We start from the raw sequence: 14,254 nt of genomic DNA on the forward strand, positions 1-14,254 counted from the left end.
TCCTGCCACAGGAACATAGTTTGAACTCTGAAACAAATCCATGACAACCACCATTTCCATGCCACTTTATTGTCAACAATATAGTACATCATTTCACCTCTACTGAAGCTGAAACTTTGTAGAGGCAGCAGGGAAATAGGTGAGACAGGCGAACTTACCATATTCATTACTTGACGGCCCACTGTCAACACTGCCACCAAAGCCAGGCCTATTGCAGTTGGGAGGGGCAAATCCATTGTTGCAGTGGCAGTTCCCATTTGTGTTGCACACCTACAAACAAAACATCATCAAATTATCTGGATGGCTGCACCGCACAGTGGATGACGCCTTGGTTCATCAGTCTCAAAATTAACACACCATTCTAAAGCTCCAGTGATGTCATCCTACTGTTCTCCACTCAGGTTAAGTGTCAATATCAGTATTATAGATAATATCTCTGGTGTTTGATATAAACAGTGTCCGGTAATATTGTAATATGTGAATGTCCCTCCCTTGAGATTTAACACATTTGAACACGATGCAGACAAACACATGTGCAGATGAAAATAAAATAAAATGGTAAATGTTTTCAGTGGATCGAACTTGCTACCTTCGTATTTCTACTAGTGAGTGAACCACTAGGCTAAAGAGGCGCTGAAAAATCCCAACACCTAGAAGAATACATTTTTCAAGTACATAAACACCAGGAAGATTAAAAATATTTTACGCCCGCTTCCCCAGGTTCATGAAAAGTGTTTGAAACATAAAATTGTTGATAAATGTTGTTCAGATTTATTTTGTCAGTCAGTAAGTTAGATCAAACACTTCCCCTCTGGTTATTATGAGATTTGAACTCTCATCCTTGGGATAAAACTTCGGGGCTGATGTCCGTTTAGGCTTTAAAACTCAGAAACACCCTTGGACGTGTTTTGGCCTACACATAAAAAAACCCAAAACAGGAAATCATGCATTAAATTGAAGACATGATGATTTAAGAGAAGATGTGTGAAGACCAAAAGCATAGTATATTGTCAACTCTGAAAAGAAGGTTCAAAGGTTTCCTCTGTTTTCATGATGACTTGACAGTATTCTCAATATCAATGATACGTAATAATACAGTGTACTCAGAGTTGCTAGTCCAGTGGATGACGCCTTGGTTCATCAGTCTCAAAATTAACACACCATTCTAAAGCTCCAGTGATGTCATCCTACTGTTCTCCACTCAGGTTAAGTTTCAATATCAGTATTATAGATAATATCCCTGGTGTTTGATATAAACAGTGTCCGGTAATATTGTAATATGTGAATGTCCCTCCCTTGAGATTTAACACATTTGAACACGATGCAGACAAACACATGTGCAGATGAAAATAAAATAAAATGGTAAATGTTTTCAGTGGATCGAACTTGCTACCTTCGTATTTCTACTAGTGAGTGAACCACTAGGCTAAAGAGGCGCTGAAAAATCCCAACACCTAGAAGAATACATTTTTCAAGTACATAAACACCAGGAAGATTAAAAATATTTTACGCCCGCTTCCCCAGGTTCATGAAAAGTGTTTGAAACATAAAATTGTTGATAAATGTTGTTCAGATTTATTTTGTCAGTCAGTAAGTTAGATCAAACACTTCCCCTCTGGTTATTATGAGATTTGAACTCTCATCCTTGGGATAAAACTTCGGGGCTGATGTCCGTTTAGGCTTTAAAACTCAGAAACACCCTTGGACGTGTTTTGGCCTACACATAAAAAAACCCAAAACAGGAAATCATTGAAGACATGATGATTTAAGAGAAGATGTGTGAAGACCAAAAGCATAGTATATTGTCAACTCTGAAAAGAAGGTTCAAAGGTTTCCTCTGTTTTCATGATGACTTGACAGTATTCTCAATATCAATGATACGTAATAATACAGTGTACTCAGAGTTGCTAGTCCAGTTTTCTGGCTGGATATTTGTGAATTGTTAATGTTCTCTACTACAGCAATAGTAAACAATGATTACCCATGACAGTGATCCCTGGGAGACAAAACAAAAAAAATCAAATAGTGAAAGAAAGACATGTATAAGATACTGCAGTGTTATCTAGCCTTACCCCCTGTCCATTACAGCCATTAGCGGGGCACTGTGGGATGTTCATCTTGGCCAGAGGGACACACTTGTGATTCACACAGATCTGTGTCAACGACAAAATGAATGCTTATAACAACAAGTCCTGTTAAAGTATAAAACATTTGTGAATTATAAACTATTTGTCAAGGTAAGTTTCAACTGAGTCATGTTAGGGTAAGGGCACTTTTTGGCCCAGTAGATATGCTAAATTAAAATCAAAATTAATAATTATGGCGTGTTTGAAATCAATCTCACTAACATCAGACCTTAGTTCCCGCTACCGCGAAACAAAGATCTGAGGACATCTCATTAGGGGTCGCGTCAGAACGACCTTTCATCCGACCAATCAGAGCGTCGCTTACCAGTTTATGAAAGTGACAGTCGGAATGTGATTTCTAACCATGCAACCTCGAAAACTTTTACACGGGGTATTCCGAACGATAGTTACGGGTTTAACGACTGAATCGATACAATCGGGACCATCTATTAGCCATTCCAGAATGTTCTTTTGTTCAGGTTTCAAATTTTTAATCGAGAATTTGTCAAAATATGTTTCGAAGCGTAGTCGCCAATTTGAAATTAGTGCACAAGAAAGCTGCCTTCTGATTGGTCATTTCATTGGTCGGTCAAAGTTAGTCCAAGGTCGGTCTGACGTGACCCGTAATGGGATGTCCTCAGATCTTTGTTTAGCCGTAGCGAGAACTAACATCTGTTTTTAATGAGATTGGTTTGAAATGGAATCCCTGATCAATAATTTCTGGCTGGACTAAGGGACAGTGAACTGACAGCCATGACTTGTAATACTTGAAAAGTTTGTTTGTTGTTTAATGCTGGACCAGACAATCCAGTGATTGAGATCATGAGCATCGATCCACGCAATTGGGATCGATGACATGCATCAACCAAGTCAGCGAGCCTGACCCCCCGATCCTCTTAGTCGCCTTTTACGACAAGCATAGTCACCTTTTACGGCAAGCATGGGTTGCTGAAGACCTATTCTACCCCAGAATATTCACGGGTCTTGTCAGATAGAAAACATGCAGACCTGTTAAACCTTTATCCTTAAACATAAAGAATTAAGATTTTTATCCGACATCAAAATCTGGAACTGCTCACTCACTCACTCATTTCTAACTCCTACCTTATTAACTTCACACTTGGCTCCGTCTGGAACCATCCCAGGATCAGGCATGTCAAGGCCAACATCCAACATGGCCGACCGGCAGACATATTGTGTATTGCCCCTGGTGAGGAAGCTGGCTCTCATGGTATGAGCCAAGTTGTCTCTCCAGAACATCAGCTTCTCGTTGAGATGCACACAGTGAAGCAGACCACACATTACGTCCCTAGAACACAGAACCAGGGTTTTACAAAATGCAGAAATAAGCATCCAGTTTGCACAAATGTATAGAATGGATGCAGAAAAAAAGATCCTTCAGGACACACAGTAATATTCATTGTACTAATTTCTAGCAAAGAAATATACAGGTTCTGTAATTAAAATAATTATCAAATATTAGAGTACACTACACCATTTTATTACTTTACAGGACCCTCATATTTCCTGTTGGGACAATTGAGATTAATTATTAGGGGTTCCTGTTTTGTAAGTCAAGGTAAACCCTGCAGAGAACACTTCACTTTCACACATCAGATGATCAATTGAGGATGGAATGGTGCTACATCACATATCCCAGGCCTATCATGGTAGCAAGCTAAGAATAATCATGTCCACACAGCCATCCACCCGGGCATGTTCAACACAGCAGACATAGTGCTTCAGTATAGTAGGTCTATGTTGAAGTATGGGACACTTGTAGCTCTGAGATCGCTTTGTGGAATGGGCGTCTGGGCTACGATCACTGTGTTGAACTACAGCTATCATGGTGGCAAGCTAAGAACAAGTATTTGTCACAGAGTGACGAAATATCCCCCGCCTGTACACCATAGTACCAAATATGAAGACAATCCAGCGATTAGTTCTTGAGATATTGCGGCAACACCGTTTTCCAACTCCAAAAGCAGATATGCCTGCTGTGACCTTGAAAATGGGGTCAAGGTCACCAAAACCGACTGGTGTATGCGGTGTCTGTATATACACCATAGTTCCAAATATGAAGACATTCCAGAGATTAGTTCTTGAGATATTGCGGCAACACCGTTTTCCAACTCCAAAAGCAGATATGCCTGCTGTGACCTTGAAAATGGGGTCAAGGTCACCAAAACCGACTGGTGTCTGCGGTGTCTGTATATACACCATAGTTCCAAATATGAAGACAATCCAGTGTTTAGTTCTTGAGATATCGCGGCAACAAACAGGTGGGACGTACGGACGGACGGACGGACGGTCGTGAATACTATATCCCCCGCTTCGCGCTTTCGCGCGGCGGGGGATAATAATCATGTCCACACAGCCATCCACCCGGGCATGTTCAACACAGCAGACTTAGTGCTTCAGTATAGTAGGTCTATGTTGAAGTATGGGACACTTGTAGCTCTGAGATCGCTTTGTGGAATGGGTGTCTGGGCTACGATCACTGTGTTGAACTACAGCTATCGTAAGTCCATGATAAGGTCTGGGAGTTGTGACCATCTTAGGACAAAGATCACTTTGTGAAACAAGGTCCTAGTTGAGATTGTGAGGACTGCACTGCACCATGTGGGAGGGCTGACACAATCAGTCCGGTGACAGGATCTGTCTTCCCAGTGGTCAAACCGGTCTGTTACAATGTCCACATCAATCAGTTGGTGGGACTATTTCTATTCAAGCTTCCTACAAACAGATGCTATTGCTGAAGCTTAATAAAGTCTATTCACAGTCAATTGTGGATACATCCGAGAGGGAGCTTGGCATGAACAATAATATTTGTTGCCACTGCTACTGGGTCAAAATTGGTGAGGTTAAAACTGATACAATATCCATGCTAAACATATTTCACTCAATACGACAATCAGGGATTGAAACAGCACAAGCTGAGCAAGGAATTGTTTGGATGATAACTATATAACACTGTTATGATGTTTCCGTGCAGATGCAGTTTCGGAGCACACATTTTGTCAAGCCTGCATGACAAATATTGATATGCTCAGCTAAAGTGCTTGCATCATTACTGAAACATCACAACAGTGTAAATATAGATTTTGTCCTGCTGGCTTGTTATCAATTCAGAAGATATGCTGCTCTGTTATCAAATTATTGATAATTCTTCCCTCATTGCACACAAGTTCTTGCAAATAATCAAATCTGGACAAGACAATCCAATGATTGACATCATGAGCATCAAACAGCAATACATTGACATGAATGAACCATGAAAGCGAGCCTGACCACCCGATACCGTTAGTTGCCTCTTACAACAAGCATGGCTTGATGAAGACCACAAGTATCCTGTAAATCTTGAACATGGAATAAAATGCCACAAATATATGTTTCTAACTAAAAGTCTCCTCACTCTCTGCGACAAGTGCTGTAGGTGTCCTTAGTCCAGTTGTAGCCACAGTTGCCATCCTGGTCACCGCGCATGTTGAGCTGCTGGAAGCAGATGGGGTCTGACGCCCTGCCCGTGTCGCCCCACAGCAGTTTACACTGGTCGCTGTGGGTGCTGCACTTGCCCTTGTAACAGTATGACTGGAAACAGAAACAAATCCCTGAAATATACTTCTCAAAAAGTTAAGGGCCATCCAATTCATTCATATTATTATAATTAATCTGTCATGCCAAGCATCACTTGACCAATATAACGATAAAGCACTACATGACAGATTAAGAAGTAATAGAGGACGACTGAGTACTTTATCGGGTCATAAAGGTACAGGTGCAAGACCCAAGGGTGAAGCCAAGCTCTACAGTTCTCTTAGTTCCTTCTTATCCCGATAATGTACTGTTACTTATCTTCAGCCTCTCTCAGAGCACTGGGGCGGTCGGGTAGCCTAGTGGTTAAAGCGTTCGCTCGTCACGCCGAAGACCCGGGTTCGAATCCCGACATGGGTACAATGTGGACATGGGTACAATGTGTGAAGCCCATTTCTGGTCTCTTCCGCTGTGATATTGCTGGAATATTGCTAAAAGCGGCGTAAAACCATACTCACTCACTCACTCACTCTCAGAGCACAGCTAAATACTCTGGCCAGGAAAAGCATATCTGTGTATATAGTGAACAGTTTGCTCAGGCAATTTTTTCACTTTCCACTTAAACCAACTACGTCCATGCAGTACATGCAGTTTGAGCTGCACTGTTGTATGAAGTGTACTGGTTGGAGTATACGTACATCATCAGGATATAACTCAAGTGACCCAAATGATGAACACCCATTGGATCAGAGCCTTCAGCTGCATGTGTTCCATGGCTATGATAAAGCATTTAGTCCTAGCTTCTTCAAAATGTGTACCACCTGACTCAAGGCACAACTTGGTGCTACATATTGTATTGTGATGAACACATTGTGACACACCAACCTGACACACACGAGTAGTTCATCAAGTTACCTGTCCATTTTTGCAGGAGAGCCCGTTCTGCAGGAAGACATCAGCAGGGCAGTACTCTGCTGTTCCATCACAAAACTCGGGGAGGTCACATTCACCGATTGGTTCCCTGCACAATGTGGACTTTTCCTTTGGCTGGAATGAAACATTATTAAGTAATAAACACAAACATTTGATAATGTTCTCAAAACCACAGTTTAACTTATCATTTAAGTCACATGTAAAAACACTGAAACACTTCAAAGTGATTATGAAAGTCAATTCCTGTACACTGTATTCTACAACTAGATTATCTCACTGATTTGTAACTCTCTGAATGCTGAAGTTTGCATTCTGGATTCATATACTACTCAAAAGAAGTTAAGGATCACCTGATTCTTTCATATTACAATAGTTAATCTCTCAAACCATGACAGATTAACATTACCAATATGAAAGAATCGGGTGATCCTCAACTTCTTTTGAGTAGTATATATTTCCTTCTAAAAAGTAATATGATAAATAATTAATCTTGTCTGCAAACATACGTTAGTTGTGTTTGTGTTACATTACAATAGCAGTTACCAGTCTCATGTCCCGTTACTCTTCAGAGAGTCATGTTAGTCGACCAACAGCGAAGCCAACATGAAACCCTTAATTTACCTTGCAAGTAGAGAGGTCGCAGCATCGCCCTGTGGCACACTTGGCCTGGTGGTACATCTTACACGACGAGGCGTTGCAGCATCGGTTGTGACAGTCCTGACAACCAAGACAACAACATCAGTCACATCATACAGTCCAGAACACTGGACACTGGCTTCCTTCAACTGAGGTCTTTCAAACACCTGTACAATTGTTTGCCAAATTCTAATAGCGCAGCACCCCAACACTGTCTGTGTTTCACAGATGGCACTACGGTAAACTACGCTCATAACGAACTGACTGATATAACGAACTTATTTTTTAGTCCTGGCCATTTGTTGTATATATGCTGTATATATGCTTATAACGAACTACGAGCCACTAAAATAAGTGGTCCCTTTGAGTTCGTTATAACCGTAGTTTACTGTACGATAAAGGTTGTGACAGTCTATGTAATCCAGAACTAGAGCGGAATAATACCTATAGGGGCATAGATATAGGTGAAAATATTTTAAATAATTAGCACTGAGCATCATAATGTTTACTTCAAGCTGATTGGCTGGTACATTCCAGCAGCTCCATTGTTGTCACTGTTTGCAAAGAGGCCCACACCAGCATGAAGTCATAGGAACAAATAATTGATGATCATATCGTAAACTGTTCACAGATTGACTTGAGTTCTGCAAACCCACATTTTCTACATTTTAAAAAGAAAGAATCATCTACTTCAAACTCAGAACTACAGATTATCTGTCCCTCAGGAATTCATGTTGAAAGTTCCTCGGCAAGGCTCGGAACTCGGAACTCGGAACTCGGAACAGATAATCCGTAATTTCTCGCTGCTTGCTATCTCCAATTAGTTCAGTCTGACCCTGCACTGACCATGGTGGAACCATGACTCACAGAACCAGGAACCATGTTGTACAGATATTACCTACTGTGCATGCCTATGGGCAGTATATATAATACATCAACAGTCCGATGCATTAGCAGTGTAGGAAACTCCAGCAAAATGCTCCAACTCAAGAAAGTTACCAATTCCAGATATGAATAATACATTTGTAGTCACAATCAGAAACAATACCTCACTTTATGGGGCATGAGTGGGTTTAACCTAAGTCTACCTAAGGCACTGCTACCATAGTTCTACTGTAGTCATGCGCAATTTATCAAACTACCTGAGGTAGTCCACAGTCACACTCTTCCCCATCTTCGACGAAGCCATTGCCACACACAGGTCCCTCAAAGATCTGGGACGGCTTGTTACGCAGGCAGTAGTCCATGCCGAGCTCAAACGCCTCCTGGAGAGCCGTCTTGGAACAGGCGGACCAGTCTGTAGGGCTGGTTTGACTGCAAAATAAGCCAACAGTTTCTATTGAGGCTCACTAGATTTTCACAGTTTCTCGAATCTCTGTAACCAATGCAACAAATCTGGATGCTCTGTTACACACTTGCACGTCTTAATGCACATCAGTGGTATATAAAATGTCCTGTTTTTAGAGGATGGAAAATATAAAACTTCAGTGTTCAAAGAGATGGCAGGAGATGCAGGATTGGGGTGTATGAGACGATGTAGTTCTGGAATACTCAAGAATGGAAGGAGTTAACAAGAGTTATCAGAAGATGTCAATTCTCCCCAACCCCCAAAATAGCAAAAGGCACCACCTGAGCCCCTGGTTAACACATGTTTCAAGTTTGGATGGACATTTTTGTCCATGTTTTCAAGTTGTGCTCCAGAAACGAAACAGATGGACGGACAGAGACAGACAGACCAGTTGATATTATATGCCAGCGGGACAAAAAACAGAACAATGTTTTCCCATTTGGAAGGTGGGTATCTCCAATATTCTACCTAACCCTCCTAATTCCACCTACCCACTAGTGGCCGCCATGATGCACTTGTCTTTGGGGCAGTAGCATGTGGAATCATTGTCATGCTCCATACCAAAGTTGTGGCCCATCTCATGAGCTACCGTTGTCGCCACCAGCGTCACCAAGCCATCATAATCCTGCAACAGACATCAACAGACATTCAGGTGAGATAAATGGGGTTTTTCATTCACAGTTATAGCTTTCGACACAGCATACTGACTCAAGGCTGAGCAGTCCTTGATATTATCCCCTTATGCCGAGCACCAGGTAGAGGAACAAGTACCATGTTTCATCCTACAAATTTCCCAGAAACAGCTGGTTTCAGTCCCAGTGTCTACATGTTGGAATAGTTAACATACAAAATGCACTCACCTGTAAATGCTCATTCAAAAACCATTACTTGAACACAAGAAATTCTCCAACTTTGACATTAGCCATGCAAGGATTATTTTTCAAGTTTTACCACTCAATCTGAGAGTATTAGTACCACAAAGTGTACACGTTTCTCCTTACCATGTTGACTCCCCCTGAGAACTGATAGGTACAGATAGGGCCTTTAATGGCTTTGCCAACAACTCCGTGGTCAAAGAAGATTCCCCTGAAACAAGCACACAATCTGCTAAAACCTGAACAACACTTTAACTCCAAATAGCAAAAGATGTTGTTTAAAGTGAACAGTTTGTTACCATAATGTGCACCATGTCTGGAATACTGAGGTCCCACTGTATGTGGTTAGACATTGGTTACTGGCACATGTCTTATTCTTTATATTTTCAGTTACAATCTTCAGGAAATGTTTTCCCAAAAATTATGCAGGAGATTTTTCACAAGTTTATCTGTTGAGGGAATTTCGCATAAGGGATTTAGAAGAAAATTGATAACAACGAAATTGTTTCAAGTTTGATACTTACGTAATAAGCTGAGCATTGTCGTTCCTGTGATACGGGTTTATCCTTTCTCGACGGTATCTGAGGAAGTTTTCCATCGTTGCATCAGCACTGGTTGTCACGGTGATCTGGTCCCCTCCTTCCCAAACCTCCACCCCTACTAGAGCTACATAGATGTTGAGCGGACGGTACAGCTGAAGGGAGACAACTCATGTGTTAAAGGGAGATAAAACATTCACTAGCTGCAATTTATTCTTGCAATCAAAGATCCCTATTTGGGCTGTTGAACATATGTTGTTGCCACACAACAAAAAACACTGAATTCAAAAATTGTGTTACACTGTAAATGTGAAAAAAGATATTTTTCTTGCTTGAAATGTATGATCTGTTTAGCTTCTCACCCTGCTGACTATATTTGTGATGTCTTGAGATCTCCGGATGACCGACGTGGCATTTCCCCCATTTCTTTCATACTGTCAACCAGAAAAATGAAAATCATGCAAAGAACACTGAAAAGAAGTCGACAAACTTCTCTAAAATATCATTACAATATCAATACATTCTGCACTTTCAATTTTTGACCTACCTTTAGAATACAGTAAATCATTCAAAAATATAAAATTAGCAACTGTTAACTTATTACTCCAAAATCACCAAGATCTCTTCCTTACTCACTAAAATACTAAACACAAGTACAGATAATGGTAAACATCTTTGAGACTTTCAAAGGAATATTCACATTATCTTCAGCCAGTCATGAACTCACCGTCCTATAATCATTCACAAGGTACAGCTCCACATAACGAGTGTTTTGATTGCTGTCATAGGGGCCGTGGATGTCTCGTTTTTTCTGTGATAGAGAAATTGAAGAAATGAATAAGACTGAATCCTGTTTCGCAAAGCAATCTTTTAGCTAAGATTTAAGTCTATGGGATCAATGATCTCTTAACGTGGATTCACTCAGGCAACATAAGTTTGAAAACACAGTTTCAAAAACTTCCAAAAGTTTGTCAATTTGTGTTTTCATGCAACAAATATGTTTTGCTATAACTTAGATCCTCTTCACTTCCCCCCAATCCCAACACCATTTGTAGTAGGCATAAGCAAAAGTCATTTGATATCAACACAGTATCTGATTGGCTGTAAGCCACCAATGTATGTTTGACAACCATGCACATGTCAAAACAGAGTTTGAATCCACTGAAATGTTGGCCACAATATTGATGAGAATAGAAACTGATTCTATTTCTCATCAACACTTTGTCAGATTTCACAAACTTGTTTGTAACCTGTTTTCGCAATATTCACACACACAAACTTAAGTTGTTCAACATATGTTTTTAAGCAAACAGAAATTTGTCATGTGATGCCAACTTAAGAGCAACGATCACTTTGTTGACTGAAATCTTCATCATTATTTTTCGAGAACATAGGATAAACATAATAGAATAGAAATACACTGAAGAATAAGATATGAAACAAGTCTTAAGTAATGTGTTTGTGTGTAGTGATTTACACCATTTATAGCAATATTCCAGTACATCACGGCAGGGAACACATCAATGGGATGGGCTTCACACATTCATCCATGAGGGCAGCAAACCACAGCCTTTGCTGTGTTAAATTGGGCCAATATGTCATACCTTTAACGGTCCCTTTAACTTGTCGTCTCATATGACAAGCATGACGTACCTTGTACCTATTCTGAACTCGAATCCCCACCGAATTAGTTCCAACAAAGATGCATGTTGTCTAGCCTGTGTCTAGCCTGTGTCTAGCCAGTACATGGTGTTGTACATCTTTCCTCTTTCCACAAAAGAAAATGTCTTACCCTGCTATGGACATTTCTATTTGTTCTTGATGAATGAAAATCTGCTTTATGGCCATCTGTTCCTGGAATACATGATTGAACAAACATGTGAATCATTGGACCGATATATGAATCATATGTGAATCAATTAACTTACTTGTGAATCAGTGGACAGACATGTGAATAATTGAACAGACATGTCAATCATTGGACAGACATGTGAACTAATAATCACCGAGCAGACATGTGAATCCTTAAACAGACATGTGATTCGCTGGACAGACAGTAATTGAAATGACACAGAACACATAATCTGTGATCAGTGCTATAATCAAACTGGTTGTTTTCTGCATGGGTACCTGGGAGGTACATATTAAGTGGGCATGCCTCATAATCTTCAACTAAGGCAGATCATTTTGTAAACAATATTTTTAAAAACTTCATAGGTCATTCTTGATCGATGTTCTTTATAGCACTCATAGTGACACAAGAGCAGCAATAACTGATGTCCTTCTTACCACACTTGAGGTCTCGTCGCCTCCGGTCTGAGTCTCGGAATAACCTATGATGCCCATGGTCAGGGTCTATATGGTAACTCTCCTTATCGGTGGAGATGAAGCCTCTGAAAGAAAGAGATTCCTTGATGACAACTACGTTTCACATTTTCATCTCAGGATATTACCGAGGTATTGGTCCCTAAAATTCATGCTAGAAAACTTTAACAAAAAACACACCCACCCAAAACAAGTACCCAAGTTACCTGTCCAGCGCTAGTACCCGGGTCCTACTCAGAACCCACCCAACAGAAGTACCCAAGTTACCCGTCCCAGCCCTAGTACCCTGGTCTTACTCAGAACCCACCCAACACAAGTACCCAAGTTACCTGTCCCAGCCCTAGTACCCTGGTCCTACTCAGAACCCACCCAACAGAAGTACCCAAGTTACCCGTCCAGCCCTATTACCCTGGTCTTACTCAGAACCCACCCAACACAAGTACCCAAGTTACCTGTCCCAGCCCTAGTACCCTGGTCTTACTCAGAACCCACCCAACACAAGTACCCAAGTTACCCGTCCCAGCCCTAGTACCCTGGTCTTACTCAGAACCCACCCAACACAAGTACCCAAGTTACCCGTCCCAGCCCTAGTACCCTGGTCTTACTCAGAACCCACCCAACAGAAGTACCCAAGTTACCCGTCCCAGCCCTGGTACCCGGGTCCTACTCAGAACAACCCAACACAAGTACCCAAGTTATTATCCTCATTATTATCCTGGTTGTCACACTTTTGTTAATTATTCTCAATGTCTGTTAACAACAGGCATTTTAAAGATAATATCCTGAAAAATCATAAACCTTTTCCCTACAATCATACAATCACCACTGACTGTTACATGGCTCAAAGTGAGCATGTCATCGTTTCCATTATAATATTTGAAGGGCAGATCACATCACAACCTACCCACTGACTATACAAATATCAACCTGAATTAGAGAGAACCACTTCATTTGCAAGAAAGAAATGATATTTTTTGCTTCTATATTCACAAGTATAGCAAAACTTTGTTATAAGATTTAAGCACTACAAACTACAAATTGTTAAACTTTATGGTTTAAGAAAATGAATGGAATTAATAAGTTCGCAACTAAGTCTGATATTGATTTTCAATGTTAGGAGGGCAGATCACATCAACCCAGGCATCCCACAAAGTAGGTAGGTCACCTGGGGGCGACCTGTGCCCCATCACAAATTCCTCTAGGACACGGCCCAGGAGCCTGGCATCGCCCAAGCTCGTTATTTTCCTTACTCATTAGTTTAAGGCACAAGTTCAAAACCAATTAAACAAAGGTGTATAGTTAATGTTGTGCAAATTCGACTACAGCTTATCCAATTACCATCTTCCACAAACAATCATCATAAAATATTTCACCAATATATCTGTTTTTATAAAGTGGACCTATTTGACATCTGTACTGTTCAATTAACATTGTGAATTAAACAACTTCATTCCAAGTTAAGAACCAGAATAATTCTTTTTATCAAGAATGCCATTACATTAACATCAATTATTGAACGGATCTAAATTTTGTGGTATGTGAGCAATAAATAAGCATGATGTTGATGACTTTTTTTATTTGTGGTTAACCTTGCACCCAGCAATATTCTAGCTATATCATAGTGGACCGTAAATAATCATGTCTGGACCAGACATTCCAGTGCTTGATATCATGAGTAACAATCCACATTGTCAGGATAAAATGACACTTCAACACCCTATCCAAAGTCACCTCTGTGATCAGCATAGGTTGCTGGGGACCTATTCTAACCCATCTTCCCGAGGCAAGAGAGTTAACTGACTATAAAAGTCCAGTTTCCACCCTTGCCGAACTAGGCTGGTATTATGGAGTTACATTTGGCTGGACTAACGAGTCTATGCATAGTCCAATCAAAATCACGCAACGAAGTTGAAATCCGGTTCATCAACTGTCGTGCAG

At 40.6% G+C, this 14,254-nt stretch overlaps 1 protein-coding gene and 1 non-coding gene across 3 annotated transcripts in view; both read right to left on the reverse strand.

Moving 5' to 3' along the window:
* The window catches only part of LOC139451666 (disintegrin and metalloproteinase domain-containing protein 9-like), a 124,938-nt gene that overhangs the window by 7,209 nt on the left and 103,475 nt on the right, over positions 1–14,254 (reverse strand). For both annotated transcript variants that reach the window (XM_071232986.1, XM_071232985.1), the window contains exons 6-19: positions 12,281–12,384; positions 11,784–11,845; positions 10,719–10,802; positions 10,354–10,425; positions 9,977–10,146; positions 9,579–9,663; positions 9,069–9,202; positions 8,372–8,543; positions 7,215–7,310; positions 6,576–6,707; positions 5,542–5,717; positions 3,231–3,435; positions 2,073–2,153; positions 159–270 (exon numbers count right to left, since the gene is read on the reverse strand). In XM_071232986.1, the coding sequence (XP_071089087.1) occupies positions 159–270; positions 2,073–2,153; positions 3,231–3,435; positions 5,542–5,717; positions 6,576–6,707; positions 7,215–7,310; positions 8,372–8,543; positions 9,069–9,202; positions 9,579–9,663; positions 9,977–10,146; positions 10,354–10,425; positions 10,719–10,802; positions 11,784–11,845; positions 12,281–12,384 (1,685 nt within the window). The remainder of the gene's footprint in view (positions 1–158; positions 271–2,072; positions 2,154–3,230; positions 3,436–5,541; positions 5,718–6,575; positions 6,708–7,214; positions 7,311–8,371; positions 8,544–9,068; positions 9,203–9,578; positions 9,664–9,976; positions 10,147–10,353; positions 10,426–10,718; positions 10,803–11,783; positions 11,846–12,280; positions 12,385–14,254) is intronic.
* LOC139453436 (U12 minor spliceosomal RNA) lies at positions 13,435–13,583 on the reverse strand. The gene has a single exon (XR_011652423.1). It is a non-coding gene; the product is annotated as a U12 minor spliceosomal RNA (small nuclear RNA).

The sequence above is a fragment of the Haliotis cracherodii genome, unplaced genomic scaffold (genome assembly GCF_022045235.1).
Source record: "Haliotis cracherodii isolate W230 unplaced genomic scaffold, xgHalCrac1.p SCAF_9, whole genome shotgun sequence".
In the NCBI taxonomy this organism is placed as follows: Eukaryota; Metazoa; Mollusca; class Gastropoda; order Lepetellida; family Haliotidae; genus Haliotis; species Haliotis cracherodii.